Source organism: Triticum aestivum, chromosome 6D, assembly GCF_018294505.1.
Source record: "Triticum aestivum cultivar Chinese Spring chromosome 6D, IWGSC CS RefSeq v2.1, whole genome shotgun sequence".
NCBI lineage: Eukaryota > Viridiplantae > Streptophyta > Magnoliopsida > Poales > Poaceae > Triticum > Triticum aestivum.
The window spans coordinates 482,332,113-482,354,796 of NC_057811.1; the positions used below are offsets into that span (position 1 = coordinate 482,332,113).

Genomic DNA, 22,684 nt, shown 5'->3' on the forward strand with positions numbered 1-22,684 from the left:
TCCTCGACTTCGCCATTAAGAAGGACGTTTTGGGGAGCAGCTGGATGGCTGACACGTGGGCTCGTCCCCGTGTGTGTATTAAATGGAACCGATGGGAAATGGTTGCATGGCCGAGATACGGGCCCGAGGGTGGACGACGAGAGGATGCATGCGCGTTCGTCCACTGCCCGGTTGGACGCAAATCCGGTTCAGTTTGCACAAAAATTGGGTAAAGAGGAGCGGAGAGGAGACGGATGAAGTTGGCTCTCGTGCGTTGAGCCGCTCCGTTACATCCCAGATGGGCTGGACCGGACGAAATGGGATCATGCGTTGGAGTTGGACTGACAAGACAAAACGCAACGCACAATGCAGCAGTGTTTGGATTGTGAGAAGATACGAATTAGGCGAGCGTGGTTTGTGTATATGATCTCATCTGTCTCTACTGGTTCGGTTTTATCGTCTTGTCTCCCTGTGAAGTGTGAACAGAGGAGCGACCAGCCGGCGAGGCGACGGTAGAGGGCATGCAACGGGGGAAGGATGAGGGCTGAGGCCCAGGCCCCCCACGGACCACGGGCCACGGTGCACGAACGAACAGTGCGCGCACGGCAGCTCAGATGTATCCCCACCGCCTGCAATCACCAGGGGCCACAGTCAGTTGCTGAGACGCTGCGTTGGGTTCAGAGGGTAGGGCAGGGCAGGGCAGGCAGGCGGAAGCGGCCAAGGCAGAAAAGCAGATTCTTGTTGATACTTTTGTTCGGTCCATCTGCTCCTTCTTTTGGAGTTGTACTACTACTACTGTGTCTGGTTCGCCGGAGGAGCACGTACCGGGACAGAGATCACTGGCGCAGCGGTGTCTCCGCTCCGCTTATTATTACCGGTGCCTTCCTTTTGCAACAGCTGCGTGCAATCCTGCATTGGCCCGGCCGGTTGTTGGACCGAAGGAGCAGTTTAACACTAGTGTGTGGCCGGCCGGTCTCATATGCGTGCACGCACCACATCGTCGCCAAACTAGACACAGCCAGCCTGTGAGATGTGAGATGAGAGAGAGAGAGACGACGTACGACGGTGCACCGGCCACCGAATCCGTCGAGACATCGTCGACCGGCCTGAGCTGGGAACCGTCGTCGGTCAAGGGCCGGCGGTGTGGTCCGATGTCATCTACTCGATCCGACCCGGTGTACGCCCGTCCGGCCATTATTTTTCGTTCTCTATCATGGCAACATTGTTTTTGAACCATGGCAATTTTTCTCATAGAATGGAAGGGTTATTTTTCGCACCATGACACATTCATATTTTTTAAAATCCTAGCAAATTGAAACAGACAATGGCAATTTTTTATTATGATACACTTTTCTCCTCTCTTTTTTTGATTTTTTTGCACTATGCATGAAGCACAATGGCAAATCTACCATGGCTTAAACAATACATGATACGGTTTTCTTAGTTTTCCTTGATGGCAAATTTACCTTTTTGTTCTTCATGTATATAGTAAAAATGCTGGAGGAGGAGGAGGCTGCCTACCAGGCGGCGGCCATGAAGACCTCCATCAAGGAGGGGCGGCGCAAGGCAGAGGAGGTAGACTACAAGGCGAGGTGGGCGAAGGCCCTCGTCCTCTCTGCGGTCGGCGATTATGTGGTGCCACCGTCGTCGCCGCTGCTCACCCCTCGATGCCTAAGGCCGAGCCGACTGACCGTTGCGCATGTGGGTTAGCGCCCCCTCACCCTATTTGGCTCGGCGCAACGCCGGCGCAGGAGGCCGCGTACCTCAAACACTGGAGGCAGCACACGCTGGTGGAGGAGCGCGCCGACGGCGAGCGGCGCATGCAGTGGGACTGCGAGGAGGAGGAGGAGGAGCGCGCCCGCCTCGCTGCAATGCCGCGCCTTAGCAGACGTCGGAGGAGGCTGCCCCCCATCTTCATCGACCTCACCGTCGGCGACAACGACGGTAAGGGCAAGGGCAAGGCGGACGACTAGGGCAGCGTGTAGTTTTTTTTAATGTTTAACTATTGTTTAAGTGAGCTTTGACCGGTAGTTGACCGGCCATTACGTTTAATCATATTTTTTAAGTTTATTTCGGTCATGCGGGCCAAAATGAGTATGCCTCTCATTAACAACCGACTCAAAACAAAAAATCAAAGCGCATGTCTGGCTGGCCGACCCAAACAAACAAAATGCGGACAAGGCACGACGTCGCCCGGTTGGTATCTTGCTGACCTTGATCGTCTTCGTTTTGAAGGTAAATAGTGGAGCGATAATGTGTGAGCAGTGAAAACGAAACAGGTTGCGGTTTCCGTCGCCGGTGGACGTGTCCTGGTCTTGCTCGAACCGGAGCACGGTCGTCGATCGCTGCCCTTTGGTGGCGCTGCGCTGCCAGAGTCACGAATCACAACAGAGGAGGAGGGGAATCACAACAGAGGAGGAGGGGCCGTGGGGTGGCAGGTGTATGCGCCGTGCGTACGTAGTACGGGAAGGCGGAGCGCGCAGAGGAGACTGCGAGATGGGCGACGGCCGTACTACGAGGCTGGCGCGCTGGGCCGTGGCGCAGCGGACGCGCAGAGCCACAGTCTCCTCCTCCAGTCCTCCGCTCGCGTTTTCCTTTTCCCTGGTGGAGTGCAGTCCGCTCTCCTCTCCCTCTCCTGCCGCAGCAACAGCAGCGCCAACATCCAACCCGGCCGTATACCACCCAGCCAGACCACCGTATAGGCCACAGCCAGCACCTGCCAAAGCACGGTGGCATGGCACGCGCACTCGACACATATCACTCCATCCATCAATCCAGCATTAATCATCTCGCCTTGGCCGTGCACAGCACGCCGATCCTGCCGCGCCGCACGTGGAAGTTGGGTCGCACTGGAAGTTGGGTCGTAGGGAATGCTTTTCGCTCGCTCCATTGATCGGTTCTCAGGAAACCATTCACTGTTACGTGATTTGCTCAGATGGAATGTCACGTGGATATTGAGGTCCCAAAAAAATTACACGCATGGCTACAAAATCGGGTGCAGTGCATATAGTATTGGACTCAAATGGTGGTAGGTATGGACGGGAACTGGGGAGCACATGCTCCCTAATGAACAGTAAAATCAAAATAAATACGTAGTAAATTAAATTTTAAAATTCATTTTTTTAAATGTTCATATTAGTGTTGTCATTGTGCTTGACAATTTTCATGCCATATGAGATAGCAGTTCTTCGTCGGTGAAAATAATAATAATTAAGTGTTACATTTGGGGTAACATTTGGCATTCGACTTGTTTTTTTCTTGCATATGTTAGAATGCTTGTTTTTCACTTGCAAAATTGAATGTACCATTTGGGTGTGGCAACAAACACATCTATTTATTTTCAAAAAATAAAAGATGCCGTTTGTAAATTTCATTTTTGGCACGCAAGAGCGTGTGCTCCCTAAAGCCAAACTGGATATCCAGTAAGTTAGATTCGCTATATTCATGTTGCCATGTTGGCATGTTGCTTGATGTACTACGTCCCACATCTTTCGACCCCCGTCCGTCCGTTAATTGGTACTAGGACTGTAGGAGTAGCATGTTGCTGACCTTATGGTCTTCGTTTGGATCAAGAAGGTAAGTAGTTGAGTGAAAACGAAGCAGGGTGCGTTCCCGTCGCCGGTGGACGGGTCCTGGTCTTGCTCGAGCCGGACCGCGGTCGTCGATCGCTGCCCTTGTAAAGCCAAAGCCCGCCACCACCACTACCACAGCAGCTGCCAGAGTCACGAATCAGAGCAGAGGAGGAGGGGCCGTGCGCGCGTACGGGCAGGCGGAGCGCGCAGAGGCGACTGGGAGATGGGCTACGGCCGTACTACGACTACGAGCCTGCCGCGCTGGGCCGTGGCCGCCGAGTCGCAGAGCCACAATGTCCTCCGCTCGCCTTTTCCTTTCGCCTGGTGGAGTCCGCCCTCCCTCCCTGCCGCAGCAGCAGCAGCGCCAGCATGCAACCCGGCCGTACACCCAGACCCAGCCAGCACCTGCCAAAGCACGGTGGCATGGCACGCGTCACGCGTAAACCGACCGGCCGATCGATCGATCGATCGATCTCAATGCCAGGCTTCCGGACGGCCGGCCTGGAGAGAGACGACATCCATCCATCCATCCATCAATTCCGCATTGATCATCCCGTTGGCCGTGTCGCAGCACGGCGATCCTGCCGCGCCGCACGGCGATCCACGGCCGCCACGTACGTACGCACGCACGCACACTGTCCATCCTGCCACACGGTAACTGGGAACCCACTGACGGTGACAGCCACGCCACACGCCGTCGCAGCGACTTTTCTTCCCCGGTGCCGTGCCGTGCCGCGTGGCTGGCCGGTGGGCCCGAAAGGAGGCGGAGAGCCCGGCCTCGGCCTGGCGGGTGGGCCCGGGCGGTAGATTCCACTGCCACCGGTGATCTGATCGGTACGAACACACGGCACGAGCCAGCGAGGCAGGAGGAGGATGCCACCTCGGCTCGGGCGAGTTGGTAGGCAGGCGTGTCTACAGCCAGCTAGCCCCCCTCGGTCTCTCTAGCTAAAACCCCAACCCAACCCCTCCCCCTCCTCCATCGCAGCCGCAGCAGCAGAGCAGGAAGGTTCTCGACCGGAGGAGGGCCGGCCGGACACGCGCGCGCGGCGGCCATGGGCAAGGTACGTGCGCGCGTCACCACCTCCTCGGCGACCACGGCGGCGCCCGCGACGGCCGGCCACCATCTGTTCGACCGAATCGCATCGTGTTCCTACCTCCCTTTCTTGCTCTGACCATCGTTGTCTCTGTGTCTCGTCTCGTGGCTGCAGAAGAAGAAGCGCAGCGGCGGCGGTGGTGGGGGTGGGGGTGGCGGAGGCGAGGGAGGAGGAGGCGGCGGGGTCCAGCAGGAGGAGAAGCCCGAGGCCGACGCCGGGAGCGGCTGCGAGGGCCAGGCCAAGGAGAAGCCCGCCGACGACAAGGACAAGGACAAGGAAAAGGGCGGCGGCGGGTGCAAGGACGACAAGGCGGACAAGGACAAGGACAAGGATAAGGGCTGCGGCGGGGGCAAGGACGACAAGGGCGGGAAGGACAAGGCGAAGAAGCCGCCGCCGCCGCTCCCCGTGGTCACCGCCGTGCTCAAGGTGGACATGCACTGCGACGGCTGCGCGCACCGCATCCGCGCCTCCGTTCGCCGCTTCCCAGGTACGAAGAAGATCCTCTCATCTCCTCTCTCTGTCACGCGCGTGCCTGTTCTGTTTTCTCCGCGCATGTCCGTGCATGATTTCTCCCTTAATTTTCTCACGATGATCGGCCCGGTGGGCGCGCTTGCGTGTCGACCTGCAGGGGTGGAGGGCGTGGCCATGGAGGTGGACAAGGGGTCCATGACCGTCGTCGGCCGCTTCGACGCCAAGAAGCTGCGGGACCGCGTCGCCGCCAAGACCAGGAAGAAGGTCGAGCTCGTAGGCGGCAAGGACAACAAGGGCGGCGGGGACAAGGACAAGTGCGCTGACGGTGGCGGGGACAAGAACAAGTGCGCCGACGGCGAGGGCAAGAAGGAGGAGGAGAAGAAGGAGCAGGACGACAAGTGCGGCGGCGGCGGCAATGCCGGGAAGGGGAAGGGCGGCAAGGACAACAAGAAACCCGCGGTGGTGCGTCCTTCGGTGATCCTATCCACCCTTCTTGCCATTTTGTATTGCGATGCGTGTGCTGATGATGAGATTGCTCTGCTCGACTGATTGCTGGGTTTGGTTGATGGCAGCCGGTGATTGTGACGGTGGTGCTCAAGATCGGCTCCGCCGGCCTCCACTGCGACGGCTGCATGCACCGCATCCGCTGCAAGCTCTTCAAGATCAAAGGTACGCACGCGCCGCTCCTCCTCCACTCCACTTGCCCCATCCCGCATGCACGCTAGAGTTTTCTTCAGAGACACACACGGCGCAGGCACGCACGCTAGGTGCTCGACTGAATTCCCTGTACCTGCGCATTCACATTCCCTGTACCTCTGATCGCGTACCTACATTGTGTCTTGCAGGCGTGGAGCAGGTGAAGATGGACCCGGGCAAGAACCAGGTGACGGTGACGGGCACCATGGACGCCAAGGCCCTGCCGGAGAAGCTCCGCAAGAAGCTGCGCCGCCCGGTGGACGTGGTGCCGCCCGGCAAAGGGGACAACAAGGAGAAGGACAAGGACGGGTGCAACAAGGACGGGAAGCAGCAGCAGCAGCAGCAGCAGGGGGGCGACGGGAAGCAGTGCAAGGAGGCGGCGGAGAAGGCGCTGGCGGCGGAGCTGCAGCTGTGGAAGACGGCCTTCTACGACCAGCAGGCGATGCAGGCCACCGAGTTCCTCCTCAGCGACGAGAACCCCAACGCCTGCGCCGTCATGTGACCTTGGTCCTTGGCCGGCGACCGGCGGACGATCGGAGGACTGACAGACAGATAGTAGATAGATAGCAAGTTCGGGAGAAACCTGGATTTGGTATAGGCAACCGAACATATCGATGCAGAATTCAGTCGTTGGTTGATGATTACTCTGTTTTTTGGGTGAGGGAGGAGTGCAATGTGCATGCAAGTTCCTCTCACTAGGTTCTTGGCCATGTTTGTAATGTGATGATGATGGCTTGTTGATGGAACCGTTGGCTGGCTGCCGCAATCGATCGATTTTGGGGTGAACTGCTGAAGTTTTTGTGATGTGATGTGATGGATGGGGTGATGGATGGTACTACATTATCATTATGATCAATGATGACACAGCATTATGTATGATCTCCGTGAAATGTACGTCCTAGTTCATTGGTTTTTTGTACCCCAAAACCGTGTCACGTTGGTTGGTTCTTGGTTGGGGGTACTGCATTACGATCAATGCTCGTGTTTTTGTAGATCGTCTGCATTGTGATGAATGCTTGTGTTTTTGTAGATCGTCAGGTACTAGTGGAATGGAGATCACTGGCATGCGACGTGTGTGCATGCTGCAGCATCTTTCTTTTGCTCCTTCAGATAAGAGATGTTTTGTCTGTTTTGCCTGCTGTGAGCAGAGAGTACTCGAGTTTGCGCAGAGTGGGTGTGTGTGTTTGGGGCCAGAGAAAAGCGGCTTGTGGCCTTGGACCGGAGGACGAAGGAGGGAACAGCGAGAGGACCTGCTGATGCCGCATCTGCAGGAGATGTGCGTCTGCCATCACAACTCCACAACAAGGCTGCGAGGGTGACGCGCAAAGGCTACTTTTGGGCACTCGCATCTTCCTCTTTCTCTCCGGCATGCATTTGGACTGGCCTTGCACCGGAGAATTGCGTGCCGTGTTCCTGGAATTTGTACATGTTCTCAGGTTCTTGTGATGGATGGATCATGGATGGAGTACTGCATTATATGATCTGTGATGATTGAACATTGTGTTCTGAAGTTGTTCTCTGTATATGGCTCTATGGCGCATGATTAAAGACTAGAACCGCGCCGCCTGCCTCCGAGCGTCTCTCTTGTAATTGGTCTTGTTTTCCCATTGTTTACTAATGTTGTTGCTATTGTTTTTCAGTGGAGCGATCGTCCTAAGATTGCTTCCATGTTCTTTGTATTAACAGAACACGGGCCGGGCACATACACAGAAACAAAGGACTAGACAAAAGAGGAACAAAGAAACTGAAAGACCAAAACCAAGAAATGCGAAGAAACAACAACAAATAGAAAAAAAAAGGTCATGAAACACCGCCCTTTATGAAGAGACCGACGCTCCCCAATAATGATATCGAGCTCCCCAACGAAAGAACGTAGCACCTAAGCACCATCACAATAACCCCCCAAATCCATCAAATCGAAATGGAAACGCGTCGCCCAGAACCCACCGATCAAACACCCCAGCAACATCGAATCTCAGGAGTCAGGTTGATAGTACCTCTCCTCCTAGCCCATCCCAAACTGAAACTAAAAGAGCAATCGCAACAAAAAGGAAAACAAAGGATGGTCGGCAAACTAATCGGAATGCAGTCACACGGCATGAAGTAGTGCTACACATACTCGTTTGGGCTTGCAACATATTCTGGTGACCTTGGTGATGTGGAACCCAACCTTGGGCTCCATGATGACGACAATGAACTTGGTCTTCTTCCCTTCCTTCATCATTGGCAGGTTGAACTACAAGAAGTTCCTCAACTTATATATCATAGACTAATGGTACATAGACCACCAAAACCAACACCCACGAGGCCACGACATCATTCATACGTCGTGGCGGCTTCACACGATGGTAGCTCAGGGGTTTTGACGGGGAAGCCACAACGTTAGTAACAGAAAGACAGAGATGAGTGCAGTGGCACAACCGTCAAATGTAATGACTTCACAGTCTTCAGTCGTACTCATCGAAGTAGCAAACTGACCCGTTTCGTCCCTCCCCAGGTCCCCAGCTAAGCAACACACGTGAAACTGACACACATTATCGAAAAGGACAACTAAGCGGCATGGGGACATCCGATCAGGCTTGGGGTAACAAGCGTCTTGATTGGTAGAGGTGGGTAGAAAAACTGCAAACCAAAAACTGGATGCAAAAAACCCGAGATTGAAGTCGAAAAAGGTTAGCAAATGTACAAAACCGAACTTACGTCATTGGGCCAAGATATTGCCTCAGGGCCTAGCAAACTAAGTCGAACGGACAATATCCTATCTACCAAGTACACATACACATACATGTCCAATAACAACTAAGCCTACGCGTAGCCTTACCTCAGCCCAAACGTATGCAACCCCCAACCCTAACTTGTTCCATTCTTCACCGCAGCTCCGCCGCCTTCGTTCGCCTACCTCACATAGTCCTAGCAACCACCCTTACCTCAGCCCATGACTTGTATGCACCAACGGCCATGGCTTCTTCATGGCCGAAGATTGTTCCTGTATCTCCCAATACACGACGGCTGATCGTTCGCATGGTTTCCACGCGCGAAGGTCATGGCTGGCCGAAGATGGCATTCCTACCACTCACATAGCGGGTGCGAACGATTTTTGGCAATAGTTCTTTCCTCTTTCCTCCTACCATTTTTTTGCCCATGCTAGATTTTTGCTTGTATGTTTCATCCTTTCTTGCTGAAGATTTGACTCCTGATTTGCCCATCCTAGAAATTATCGATCCTCTTCGGTCATGACCGAGAACTGGACCGAGTTCTCAGTGCAAAAAAAAAACAATCGGTTCTGCATTTGTGGAGTAACCAACCAGTCATCACATATACGAAGAAACGAAAAAATTTATTACTAAGAATCGAACCGATATGCTTGGTTAGAACGAACGCTCAGTCTGACGAAATCCCATGTTGTGATAAACAAAATCTCATGCAGTGACCAAAGGGATCGCACTGAGACGTTGACCAAGTCAAAATCATGGGGCAAAATCTAGATGCAAGTTGATGGAAAGATTTTCAAAATTGAAACTCCGAGAATCTATTCTTCTCATTTTAAGCTTAAGTAGGGTCTTATGCTTCTTAAGCATAGGAACGAAGAGAAGACTCATGAGAGCCTTGACTAATGCATGGATTGCTTCATTGCCTCATTGGTCTGAAGCGAAGAATTATTCAGATTATTAAGTCTTTTATTACTTTAATCATCATGTTGGAAAAAACTGGTGTTGGATAGATTATCTTTCCTTTTCTTTTCCCCCTGCGTTCGTGCATCAAATTATTTTCTAATAATGAAAAAATACAGTAGAGAAGTCGTTACGGTCACTATTTGTACTGTTTGTTCTCACCTTCGGATGAGCCGTCTGTAAAACTGTGCTTGCAATCAATGAATGTGGCAAGATTTTTGCCACTGGTCGAAGAGAAACATGGTGGTGCTACATTACGCATGATCTCCGTGAGCTGTACGCCCTGGGTGACCGTCGTTTGGACCTCCCGTAGACCGTGATTCCTCAGATTTGCACCTCAAAATCGAAATCGTGTTCTTTCAAAAAAAAAAAATCTTAAAATTCTTTCAAAAAAAATCGAAATCGTGTGATGTTTGCTGGTTCCTGGTTGGGAGGCACTGTACTGAGGCCAGCCAGCATGCTTGTGTTATCGTAGATGGTCAGGTAGTGGAGCATTGTGAGTGAGTGAGGTGTGCATGCATGCATGCTGCAGCATTGGTACCCAGGAGGCAGTACTAGTAGTCGAGTCTGCAGTTGCATGGAGTGGTGTGGTGTTGGTGTTGGGCCTCCCAGAGAAAAGAAAAGAGGACGTACCACCACAGTCTGCAGAGGAAAAGAAGGCTGCTGGCTCTCCAAAGACCCCTTTTTGGCGCCTCTCCTTTGTCTCGAGGACCAGTTGGATTGGATGGATTCTACAAGTGAAAATAAATTCTACCAGTTTGGTTGATGATGCAATTTCACTTGTAGAATTACTACTAGTGTTTCAGTAGGGGTTTGGCAGTGTCGTGTTTCTCTTTTCTTGCTTCGATCACTGAAAAATGAAGAGAATTCCCGGTAAAGAAAAAGAAATGAAGAATGCTAACGAGGATGATGCTCCACTTCATCCATGGGCCACTGCTTGCAACTGGGCTTTGGCTATTCCATCACACTGGCAGGCCGACATGTAGATCACTGGCACTCTGGCATGTGAGTGAGGTGTGCACCGCATGCTGCAGCAACTCTTTTTTCTTTCTTTCTTTTTCTGCAGCACTGTAGCACTCTAGTCTGCACGGAGTGGCTGTGTGGTGCTGGTGCTGGTTTTGGGCCAGAGGAAAGCGGCTCCCGGCCTTTGGACCGCAGAGCAAACGAGGGAAAAGTGTGCTTGCCGCCTTTGCAGATGTACCCTCACAGATTCAGAGGAAAGGCTGCGGCGGGCGATGCGCAAAGACTACGTACCTTTTGGCACCATCCTCTTTCTCTCAACGACTGCTTGAACTGGGCGGATTCTTTTGAACTCGACGGAGTGGTAAGATCATTGGAAGCTGATATAGCAACAACTACTACACACAGTTTTACTACTTGCTAATAGTGGTTTGCTGTGTCTGCTATTATTTCACTGGAAATCCCCACTTCTCGAGTCTCTAATTATTGGTATAATGGTATCACTATTTTTGAGCCTCTTGTACTATTCACTGACAAGTGAAGAAACTCCCCGCGAAAAAGAAAATATTAGAAAAGGAAGAGAACACACTGACGAGTTCTCTTCTTTCACGGGCCTCTATTTGCGAGTGGGCTTATTTTGTGACCTGGATACGGTGGATCATAATTTGCTCGAAAGACCAGGCCGGTCCTCCTTGGGAGCTCCTATCGCCTCAGGCGCCGGGGAAGTGTAAATCCTATATGGCGCCAGTTGCAGTTCATTCTGCAAACCGGCGCACACCCCGCCTTAGCTCTGGGCCGACCCATTTTATGATTTTGTCCTGCTTAAAACTCAAAAAAGCCGCGCGTGCGGGAAGAAGGTATGAGTAATGCTACACATACGGGCCGGGATTGTTACATGCTGACATGACAAATGGTGATTGGCAATAAGGAGAGTGAGGCGGGCCAACACCGGTGGAAATTCGGGGGAAGGGGGGGGGGGGGGTGGGGCTGAGAGAATTCGGAAGGCTCCGTAATGACCATGTAAAGGGCCCGTAGGTCTACGATTATTGAGAAGGTATCAAACTCGCAATCTCTTCGGTGTGAGTGAACTGAACTAACCAGTACGCCAACTTGCCTCTTGTGCATAACTACTTATTTTTACATATTTTACGCATAAGAAATGCCCCCCTATGTTTTCTATGTTATATTTTTATCCTTTCTTTTTATATTTCCAGTTTTGTTCTTTTCTTAAATGCGTAAGCTTTTTTCAAATAGATGATTTATTTTTTCAAAATTGTTGAACTTTCTTTTCAAAATCAATGAAAATTTTAAAATAATTGATGATTTTTTTTTTCAAATCGGATGAACTTTTTCTCAAAAATCAATTTACTATTTTCATTTTGTTGAATTTGTTTGAACTGTTTTCAAATCCGATGAACTTTTTTCAATTCTATGATTTTTTTTAAATTTGATGAACTTTTTTTTCAAAATGGATGAACTTTTTTCAAATGTGTGAACATTTTTAAAAATCGGTGAACTTTTCTTCAAAACTTGATGAACTTTTTTTCATTTTTTTCGTGAAACTTTTGGTCAAAATCGATGAACCATTTTCAGGTTTGTGAAGTTTTCTTCAAAAATTTTAAACTTTTCAAAATCGATGACTCATTTCAAATTCATGATTTTCCAATTTTTTTTAAAATCTAAGTATTACAGTAAGCAGTATTGTGCAATAAATATCGTGGCCACAGTTGTCCTTATATCATTTGCGCCATTCTCAGTCACTAGAGACAAGTGGATGTTGTGGTTAGCCGAACTCGTAAGTGAATGCAATGGTGCGGGTTTTGAGAGGTCAACTTTTTGAGCGTTTTTTTCGCGCTTAGGTTTTCTGCATTGTGCGTTTGTGGGCTGGCCAACTGGGCCCTGTAGTGAGCGCCAGTCGGCCTCTGTGGCGGTAAAGGCGCGTAATAGGAGCTGCACCTGGGGAGCTCCCTGGCACCCACGTGCAACCGTTGGTGGCCTGGTACATTTAGTTCCTGGTTCACTCGATCGCATTTGGAAAATAAGGAAAAAACAAGAATTCAAAAATGTTCATGAATTTTGATAAAAAATCATGAATTTGAAGAAACTTCATCGAATTTGATAAAAAGGTTCATCGATTTTGAAAAGGTTCAGCCATTTTGAAAAAAGTTCATCAGTTTTGAAAAAAGATCACTGACTTAGAAAAAGAGTTCATCCATTTTGAAAAAAGTTCATTGATTTTGGAAAAGCTCATCAATTTTGAAAAAAGTTCATCAATTTTTGGAAAATTTCATCATTTTTTAGAAAACTCGTTGATTTTGGAAAAAGTTCATTCAATTTTGGAAAAAAAGTTCACTGCAAATAGCAACAAAAGGAAAAAGTAAAACAATGAAAAACCGAACAGAACCATTCCAATAAAAAAGGAAAAAGGAACAAGCAAAAATAAAAAATAAAAATGAAAGGGAATAAAGAAGAAAAAAAGAAGACGGTGTAATTGAGCACATCAAGTGAGGATGGTGGGGTGGGTAGTGCAGCTACAAAGGACCATGAGGTCATTGGTCTGAAACCTACTAGGCGCGCAATTTTTTGGGGCTTGAAAAGGGAAAAATAGGAAGATGGGCCAGCCCAGCACAAATGAGAGTGTGCCGAATAGAAATGCCGTCCTCCTTCTAGGAGGATTCGGGTAGTTATCCGCTTGGCTTGCCACTTTCTTTTTCAGTTGCAAAATCATTAGTTAAATGATACTCTTTATAAATGTTACTTTCACCTTCTCTGCTGGTGACAAATGACACACTATGTGGAACACTTGCACAACTTGTGAGTTTTAGGATTTTTTTAGATTCATTTTTTGAACACGTTTTATCTCTTGAACCACATGTCCAAATTACGAACTATTTTCACGGTTGGGTTCCTGGCATCGAGACTTCGAACTGCCCCCAACGGCGTGCATCGCAACACTGCCTGCTGGAACACGCCCCCACCCACGAAGGGGTACCTGTCAAATAGTTGCCAGTTTTTTTATTAGGAGCGACTATGTATCGCCCGTAGCGACAGCAACTCAAGCATCACCTGTAGCGAGGCGGACGTGAGCTGGTACAGTTACCACCTGGTATAGTCACGCCGACATTATGAATGTTTTTTAAATTTTGTTTATAATTAAAAAAAAAACTAAATATGTGTACAATGAAATAGAACAATTTAGTTATTTTTCGAAAAACAATATCCATTGTGCATTTAAAAAATGTAAACACAGTGTAAAAGAAATGTTCACTCTGCTTTCAGAAAAATGCTTCTACCATTCAAAAGAAATGTATGACGTAAAAAAAATGTTTCATACCACTCAGAAAATCGCACACTACATTTAGAAAAATGTCCACATGTTTCAAACAAAATATTTGTGACATTTAATAAACATTATCCAATGTAAAAAATGTTCACATAGTTAAGAAAAGGTTTTATATCATACAAAAATATATTTCAAGGTCTATTGAAAATAGATTTTTAAAAAATTTCAAAATATTTAATAAAGTATAAATCATGTTAAAAAAATCAAACATATATAAAAAAATGTCTTAGATGTATGCAAAAAATATACAATGTGTATGTAAAAATAGACATGAAAACATATATTTTGCTTACAGTGAGATATAGCCCTGGCATTTTTGTTTTTGTTGTTGTTCCTCTACTTCGGTGCATTTCTTAGATGTATGCAAAAAATATACAATGTCGCAGTTTATATCTTGCTTACAGTGAGATATAGCCCTGGCATTTTTGTTTTCGTTGTTGTTCCTCTGCTTCGGTGCATTTATTTTCTAAAACAAAACACCATATGAATCAATAATCATTTGTACAACCATAGAAAATGCAGTTCCTCACGCAGGACAGTAGACCATCCACTAACACACTAGTATTGAAGCAAAGATTTCACAATTTGATACGCCGCCACATTTGCCTCAATTTTGATTTTAACCAAACTAAAATTTAGATGATATCTATAATCCCCAAGGTTTCCAGCTTAAGGTTAGTCAATAGCCTCTCATCCAGTTGAGGACATTGATTTGGATTGGGTTCCCAATTTTGACTTGTTCAATTTTAAATTTGGTTCATGATTTTGACCGGTCAATGATTTCTCAAATCACTCGGCAGCAAGCAGCTTATAACATACATGACGAATTTTTTATAAAAATATATTTTCATACGTAGGCGTTAAAAAGAGACAAATGCATACACGAAAAAGGGCCGACTTTTGTGTTGTTTTTGGGCCGGGATATTTTTTAGCTTACAAATTACAATATTTTTAAAAGAAATTTCACAGATTCACAGTTCTATGTTTCCACAGAAGTTTTTTTTTTTAACTTTGAAATATCTTTGTCGAGATTTTTGAAATAACAGGCTTCAAGGAGCCCGTCTCCCATAGCTTCACACTCACATTGCATACCCCTATGAGATGAGCTAGTACACTACATGGTAGGAGGCGCGCTAGAAAGCTTTTTCAGCGAGTCTTTGGCATAGTTACGAGCACCGCCATTGAAATCTTTTTTTTTGGAAACTAGATTGAAATCTTTTTTCACTTGGTGTATCTTTAACATAAGAGCCCTGGAACAATTGAAGAATCCTGCAATGTACTCCCTCCGTTCCCAAATATAAGTCTTTTTAGAGATTGCAACAAGTGACTACATACGAAGCAAAATGAGTGAATCTATACTCTAAAATATGTCTACATACATCCGTATGTTGTAATTTATTTGAAATGTCTAAAAAGACTTATATTTAGGAACGGATGGAATATGTGTGAATTCATTTCCCAATGTCGTCATATGTTTGAATATATGTCGCCAAAAGCCTCAGCTCTTGCAAGTACATGTCAAAATGGTGGTCTGGGTGGTTTGAGCCAGTTTTCCTTAATTAACCATGCTCTTGTGTGATTTTTGGGTCTGGTTTTTCCAAATAAATGGACCAAATACTCTTCTTAGTGCGATGCGGGAGCTCGCTGTCCTCTGACGAGGTCCCATAAAAAATGGTAATCTGATGTAGTTGAAGAACTTTTGCTAGTATTTGGGAAGCAAAGAGAAGCCCCCTTGGCCTCAGCCTGAAGAGAAGAACTTCTCAATGAAAAGAAGCAAAGAGAAGCACACTTGGCTTCAGCCTGAAAACAACGTCGCTGCTGGCCATGATTAACACGTTGGTTTTGAGTTGTACCTCTCTTTCATTGCAAAAAATGTACTAGATGCCTATTCATGTACTAGCAGGCTGGACCGGTAGAGAGAGGGGGGGTTTTCGATGCCGCATCACATGCCTACTGTTACCGTGCTCCGCTTTGGATCGATCGTGGCGCAGTACCGTAGTACCACTGCATCTAAGCTACAGCACGGGCATGGTCTCCTCCCAAATCTCATGGGCCGAGGAGTTATCAGTGGACACGTACGGAGCATATGGCATGCACATGTGCCTGCAGCTGGGCCTCCCTTCCCTTGCATTGCGTATGGACGATCCATCATCGCCTTTGATCAAACCGCGATCGATCGATCGATGAGTATTACGTTATGGGTACCGGCCGGCTGTGTGAATCCATGAGCACGTACGTACGCTCTTCAATCATCAACAGTAACCTACGACGCCTCACGTAGGTACGTACGTACGTGTGAGTGGAAGTAGCGGTGAAACCTGTTCATCAACTAGGTCTGTCAGTCGGTACCACGTACGTACGTACGTACGTGAAACGTCCGGCCCCATCGAGCAAGGGAATTAGATGCTGCACGTAGGGGTCACCGGATCCACGCGTGTGGATTGTTTTAGGCCTTAGTTTCTTAGAATTTTGGGTTGTTCATCGTCATGGCTTCGGCGATTGCGATGGCAGCGCCGACTACTAAATCTTCAGATCCTTCCCCAACGAGACGATCCGCCTTTAGGGTGGATTTGGAAACCAGACTGTTCAAGCAAGGATGGTGCGGCAGCGGCGGCATCCTCGTGGTGGACCTGTGTCCTCGGGCTTCGCTGTTGCGATGGCGTTTGCTCCAGCGCCGGCGTGGAGCTTGGGAGGTAGTCCAGGAGCGGATGCATATTGTGGTCTGCATCGACGGCATCTGGAAGATGGTGGATCTGGGTTCGTGGTTCGTTGCATGCAGGTATAGTTTCCTCCTCCAACGTCTTAGTTGGGCGGGGGTGCCAGATCTGGAGTTCGATGGCGTGTCCGGGGTGTTGCCCCGGTCTGATTCATTCAACGGCAATGGCTTCGCCTTTATTGGCGAGCCACCTTGGAGGTCCGCAAAGCTGCATATCAGCGATGGAGCCGCGTCGAGCTCGTGTGTGGAGGTGATCCGTCATTTTCTCCTTTGGTGGCTTCTATGGTGGTGCCAGAGGCAGGTGACGGGCGTTGGTGTCAAACTCAGAGGATTCTTCAGTCTTGTTTGTAATTTTACTTCTTGCCTGATGTTCCTGTGTGCAAAGGCTAGCGTTCTGCTGTCTTTTTAGTTTTGTCAGGTCGGTATGTACGTGACTTGTACTATGGTCGTTATGATATAAATGAGACACGTATTACGATGAAAAAAGAACGTACGGGTTGGATCGGGATCATCATCGGTGGTTAAACAGGCAGCAAAACCAAACGCATGCGCGCCCGTTCGGATCCCGTACGCGTAGCTGCGTGCACGTACATGGACGTGCCAGTGTGCAACTTTTGCTACAGCTCGGCGCGGGCGACGTAACGTATTTAGAGTGGCGGTCGGCGGCGGGTCGGCGCTACACGTGATGATTGAGCCGTACATTTTAGGGCCACGCTATGCGTCGGCTGGCCAGCCGACACAAGGAGAAGATCCACCGCCTTCCGAGCAGTTGAGTTGGATTCACACCCCATCCGATCCGATCAACCGTTCAGTGTGACCCGCCAGTATGCAACATAGGTCATATTGCGCTCGCCATTTGCAACATAGGTCATGCTGTGTTTGCCGATTGTCCAACCGCAGGTCATGCGGTGTGTAGCAAACATATCATGGACGACATGGCAACTCGACCACCGTTGCACTTGCTAAATATGGACGCCGTTGCAGCTCGCCGCCGTGTAGGCCCTTTAGGCCAGACGAGGAACACAGGGCGTTCCGCAAACAATTTTGCGTCATGGGCAAGCACAACACCATCAATGTTGCTGTCGTCGCCACGCTGCCCTTTGCAGCAACGCCAATGCCATGATGATCCTGCAACATCTAGCGCCAGGACGAGTGGTGGCCGGTCTTGCGTTAGTGGGGCCTGCTTTGCAGCAGCAGGCAAGAGTCATTGGCGGCGAGGAGCGTGAGCAAGGGTCGTGTCTCGGGTTTGCAGTGGCAGAGCAGAGCATGGGTGTTTAGGAGGAGAGGTTGCAACAGGGTGAGGCAACTGCGATGCCGGTCCGTGGTTGGTGCCAGATTGCAGCGGCATGTGCTAGATGTGCAATCCGTGGTGTGCTGGATGCGCTGAAGGATGACGAAGAGAAGCGATGTGTGGGTCCCAAATTGAATGTGTAGTGCGTGTTCAAGGCGGTCGTCGCGCACACCAAAATCAACCAGTTGAAAGGAAGTGTTTCCCTTTTTCTTTTGTGGGATTGTTTGACGTTAAACAATTGACACCACATGGTGTGTGAAAAAATGTCGCTATTTTTAGGTTCAAGTGTGCCCCGATGTTTAGTTTGGAAGACCTCACATAAGACCTTCCTTGCTTTGCCTAAATAATAATTCATTAAGAACAAAAGTTGTTCATTTTAATCTCTTACTTTAACCATTATCTAGTGACCACCCTTCTATCTAGTCAACCGATTGTCTTCTCGTGACGCTCAACCATGTTGCCTTGCCGCTGGCCCTCACCCAACCACCATCACCACGGTGCATGGTTTTTCCTCTTGGAGCTGATGTCTCACCCTCAATCCTAACCACCACCACATAACCTCACCCTCAGCCCCTCCCACTCCTCTTCGACCCACTTCCACCGCCTACGATTTCGACTCGGCGAGACTAACCACAATGAAACCTTAGTATTCTTGAAGCAATATTTATGATCAAATCTATGTTCCTTGATCCATCTCTTTCTCTCTCCAGGCCGACTCATAACCAAATTGCTCACTAGTGCAACACTAACGAGACACCTCTGGCGAATCCTTACTGGATAACTTCTTCCTCCATCTTGTCCCACCTTCTTTGAGCCGAACTGTTTGTCGTTGCCACCGTCAACTCCCCTTCTCTGTCTCTAGTGGATGTCATCTTCGACAGGGACTCCTACAGTCCTACTTCTTTCAGCCGAATCGTTTGATGCCGCCGCCAAATCTCCTTCTCTGCCTCTAGTGGATGTCGTCAACGACTAAGACCATCATTCAAACAACTCTAGAGAGACTCCTGCAGTCCTACTCCTAACCATGGCTGTCCTCCTTCCTCTGCCTTTGGCAAATCCCTAATCCAATGACTGCTTCCTCCACCCCCCCTTCTTTCAAGAGAATCGTTGACCCCGCTGTGAGCTCCCCTTCTCCACCTCAAGTGGAAGTCGTCATCGAGTAAGACCATCATTCTAATCGCTCTAGAGAGGCTCCCAAAGTCCTACTCCTAACCAGTGGCGGTGCTAGAAATGTAATCTTGTGTAGTCAATTTCAAATTGTGTAGTCAAATATATGAATTTATACAAATTTGTTCCAATATTTCCACACCTATATATGCTAGTTTCACCAAGCTGGGTAGTCTACGTGGCTTCGCCACTGCTCCTAACCATGGCTCTCCTCCTTCCTCTGCCTCTCACAAATCACGAATCCAATGACTGCTTCCTCCTCCCCCGCCTTCTTTCAGCTAAATCGTTTGACATCACCGCCAACTCTCCTTCTCCACCTCTAGCGGATGTCGTCATCGACTAAGACCATCATCCTAACCGCTCTAGTGAGACTCCTACGATCCTACTACTAACCCGCCTCCCTCCGCCTCTGGCAAATCCCGAATCCAACGACCTACTGCCAACTCCCCTTCTCCGCCTCTAGTGGATGTCCTCGTCGATTAAGACTATCATCCTAACCGCTTCAGAGAGACTCATATAATCCTACTCTTAACCATGGCTCTCCTCCTGCCGCCTCTGGATATTCCCTAATCCAATGACCGCTTGCTTCATCTTCCCCACCTTCTTTCAGCCGAATCGTTTGATGCCGCACGGTGAGAAGAGATAATGGATACAACATACAAAAACGGTTTTGCTATGTCTCTGTCAAACCCACTACTATCAGTCCACTAAGAAAAATAGGAGGGAGAGAACCAGAAGAGTGCTGGTGCAAGCATGCCGCGACATTGAACAAGCACGCGCTGCATGTTGTAGTAGTGCGGAATTTACAGGTCGGTGCACGGGGCCAATTCAGCAAACATTGCTAATTCCAGCTGCACCGTCGGATCGAGACACACCCCATCGACGACCGACCGTCGGATGGAAGGCACATGTACGTACGTGCATGGCATGGCAATGATAGGCAGTGCGTGGTCCATGCACCTTGAAACGTACTAGTACGTGCGTACGTACGTACGCTCGCACGCTAGCTAACTGGTTGATCGCCGTGACCACACCGATCGCATCGTGCCTCACCTGCCTCAGGCTGCTGCCAATGCATGGGTGCTTAGATGAGGTCCTAAGCACATTAAATAACTTAGCAACTATACTCCTCAATGCATAGGTGCTTAGCTTATGGTTGCTAAGCTTGCTTCATTTAATGATTTAGCAACTAAAGCTTTTCATGTATTGGTGGGATTCTTTTCTTTAAATGTTTTATCTAGGTTCACGCGCTTAGCATTGGTTCTTTCTGGGGTCACAAAACTCATCTCTCTCCTCTTAAATAACTTGCCACATCAGATTTTTTGTCTATATGAAAGGCTTAGCACCTGTACAAGGTGGATCATTGGGAGGGGCCTCAGCCATGGCTAGCTAGTAGCTCTGGCTGTTGATTAATGGCTGGCATGTGCATGCATCCCATCTCATCTCAGCAAATGCTAGCCAGCTCTGTCGATCGATCGATCCGACGATTTCTCGCGTTCCATCGATCAGTACGTACTGTAGACTCTGAAAGACAGAGACGATGGCACGCACGGCTAGCTACATCTGACAGCAAGTGATGTGTGTGCATGCATGTGTGTTTGTGCTTGCAGCGGCAGCCAAGTCATGCATACATACATGCAGCGGATCTGGCTCCAAAAGAGAAAAAAATGCAGACGATGGCATGCACCAGCTATGATCGATCTGAAGTTTTTCTTCAGGCAGCATGCAGCAGCTAGTCTGAAGTATTACTTGAGACAGCAGCACGCAGGTTTCGTTCATCCATTGGTAGACGTTACTGCTACTCCACTTACTAGGTCGTCTTGATGGATGTGCCAAGCAGCAGCAGCAGCTGCAGCGCCAATAGGAGCTTTGCAGTTGCACTAGTCATGTCTCTCACTTCGTACGTACTACTCACTACTCATGCTCACTCACACACACTCTCTCTCTCTATCTCAACCATATAATGGCACTGTCATTGAAATTGTTCAATCTCTGCACAAAAGGACTCAACAGTTTGTGCGCCAGTATATACCACATAAAGCATGAACAGTATATACGGTACAATTCCGGTTCATCATACAAAACACAAAAACGAATTCAAGCAAGCCCTTCACTGGTGTTGTTTCTACTTGACTGAACTTTTTCAGTTAGTACCCCCTCCGTTTCTTTTTACTTCGGATATAAGATTTGTCTTAAGTCAATTTATATACAAAATTATCGACATCTACAATACTAGAGATATACTTTGATGCATAGTATCGATTTTATATTGAGAATGTTGATATTTTTCCCTAGTCTTAGTCAAACTTTACTGCGTTTGGCTTAAAGCAAATCTTATATGCGAACTGAAAAGAAATAAACGGAGTACAGCTGATTAATTTGCTCCTCTTCATTATACCCACCAGCTAATTAGTACTCCCCAAGGGATTAATTAAACTCCCAAGGCCGAGGGGTAACTAAGCTATAGTATTTGACAAGATCAAGAAGAAGAGATGGATTAAGCCATACTTATATACTCCCTCTGTTTCTAAATATATGTCTTTTTAGAGTTTTCAATATAGACTACATACGGGTGTATATATATAGACATATTTTAGAGTGTGGATTGACTCATTTTGGTCCATATGTAGTCCATATTGAAATCTCTAAAAAGACTTATATTTAGGAACGGAGGGAGTAGATGACTAAGAGAAGCTGGGAAATATACGCAGACATACATGTCAAAACCAGAGATGGAACTGGATGATTAGCAAAGGAGTCTAGGTGCAGTGATCTGTGTTGCCGGCAGGCCACTTGGCCGGTTGCAGCCTTCATTCATTCATGCATGCAGAATGTGAAAGTAATAATTATGACAGGGTAAAGTGATGGTTTCACATGAATAAAAAGGGAGAAAAACTTCACCTTTGATCAGACAGTACAGTTGTACCACCGTCCTGCAAGCTGCAAGCTGCAAGGCTTGTCCCTCCCTCTCCTCTCCTCTCTGTTGAGCCTGCACTATATTGGTCCCCTTCCATTGGCACAATAATAGCAATGTACTACGAATACCCCTACCTCTGAATGTCATGGTCCACCCAATTCATCCAGCTACTGTAGTTCTTGATGCATCCTGTCCTCCCATTCATTCGCCTCCTGGATCATATGCGTTCCCCTTTGGTGTGGTTACACATGCATGGTTCACAGCACATGAGCACCACACACTAGCATCAAAAGATCAAGGATGCAGATCGATCTTGAGATCGGCCACCGCCGGTTTCATTATGTCCGGCGTTCGATCGTGTGCATCTTTAGTTGGTGCAGATCGAGGCCCGAAGCAAATCTTCCATTAGTTACTGTCAATTTTCAGGTTATGGTGCTCAGGGAAAGTATATGCCTCTCTATGCCGAATAGGACCAAATAATTATCAGGAATACATAGATCAGAAATATTGTCGATCACTTGTGATTGTTATTTTTAAACTGATCACTTGTGGTTACTAAAAATACATCTTGGACTAGCCAGTGCATGCATGTTGGACATACCCCTGGCAGGAAACCTATACTTTTTTTTGAGAAAGGAAACCTATACTATTTGCACTGCACAAAGAAAATACAGCTAGTAAGTGCTGGCAAGAGAATATAGAAGCTGCAAGCATATATACTGAACAAGCTCAAAGTGCATGCATGCATGTGTGTCTTTCTTGGACATGTCCCCCCTTTAGCAAGGAAATGGAATGAAATGTGTACAT

At 48.1% G+C, this 22,684-nt stretch overlaps 1 protein-coding gene across 1 annotated transcript; it reads left to right on the forward strand.

Annotated features, from left to right (window-relative positions):
• The first annotated feature begins 4,473 nt into the window (after window positions 1-4,473).
• Window positions 4,474-6,451, forward strand: LOC123142172 (heavy metal-associated isoprenylated plant protein 3). The gene is made up of 5 exons (XM_044561173.1): window positions 4,474-4,612; window positions 4,760-5,132; window positions 5,274-5,578; window positions 5,689-5,785; window positions 5,962-6,451. The coding sequence occupies exons 1-5, from the start codon at window positions 4,604-4,606 to the stop codon at window positions 6,312-6,314; spliced, it is 1,137 nt and encodes a 378-aa protein (XP_044417108.1). The 5' UTR covers window positions 4,474-4,603; the 3' UTR covers window positions 6,315-6,451.
• The last annotated feature ends 16,233 nt before the right edge of the window (window positions 6,452-22,684 follow it).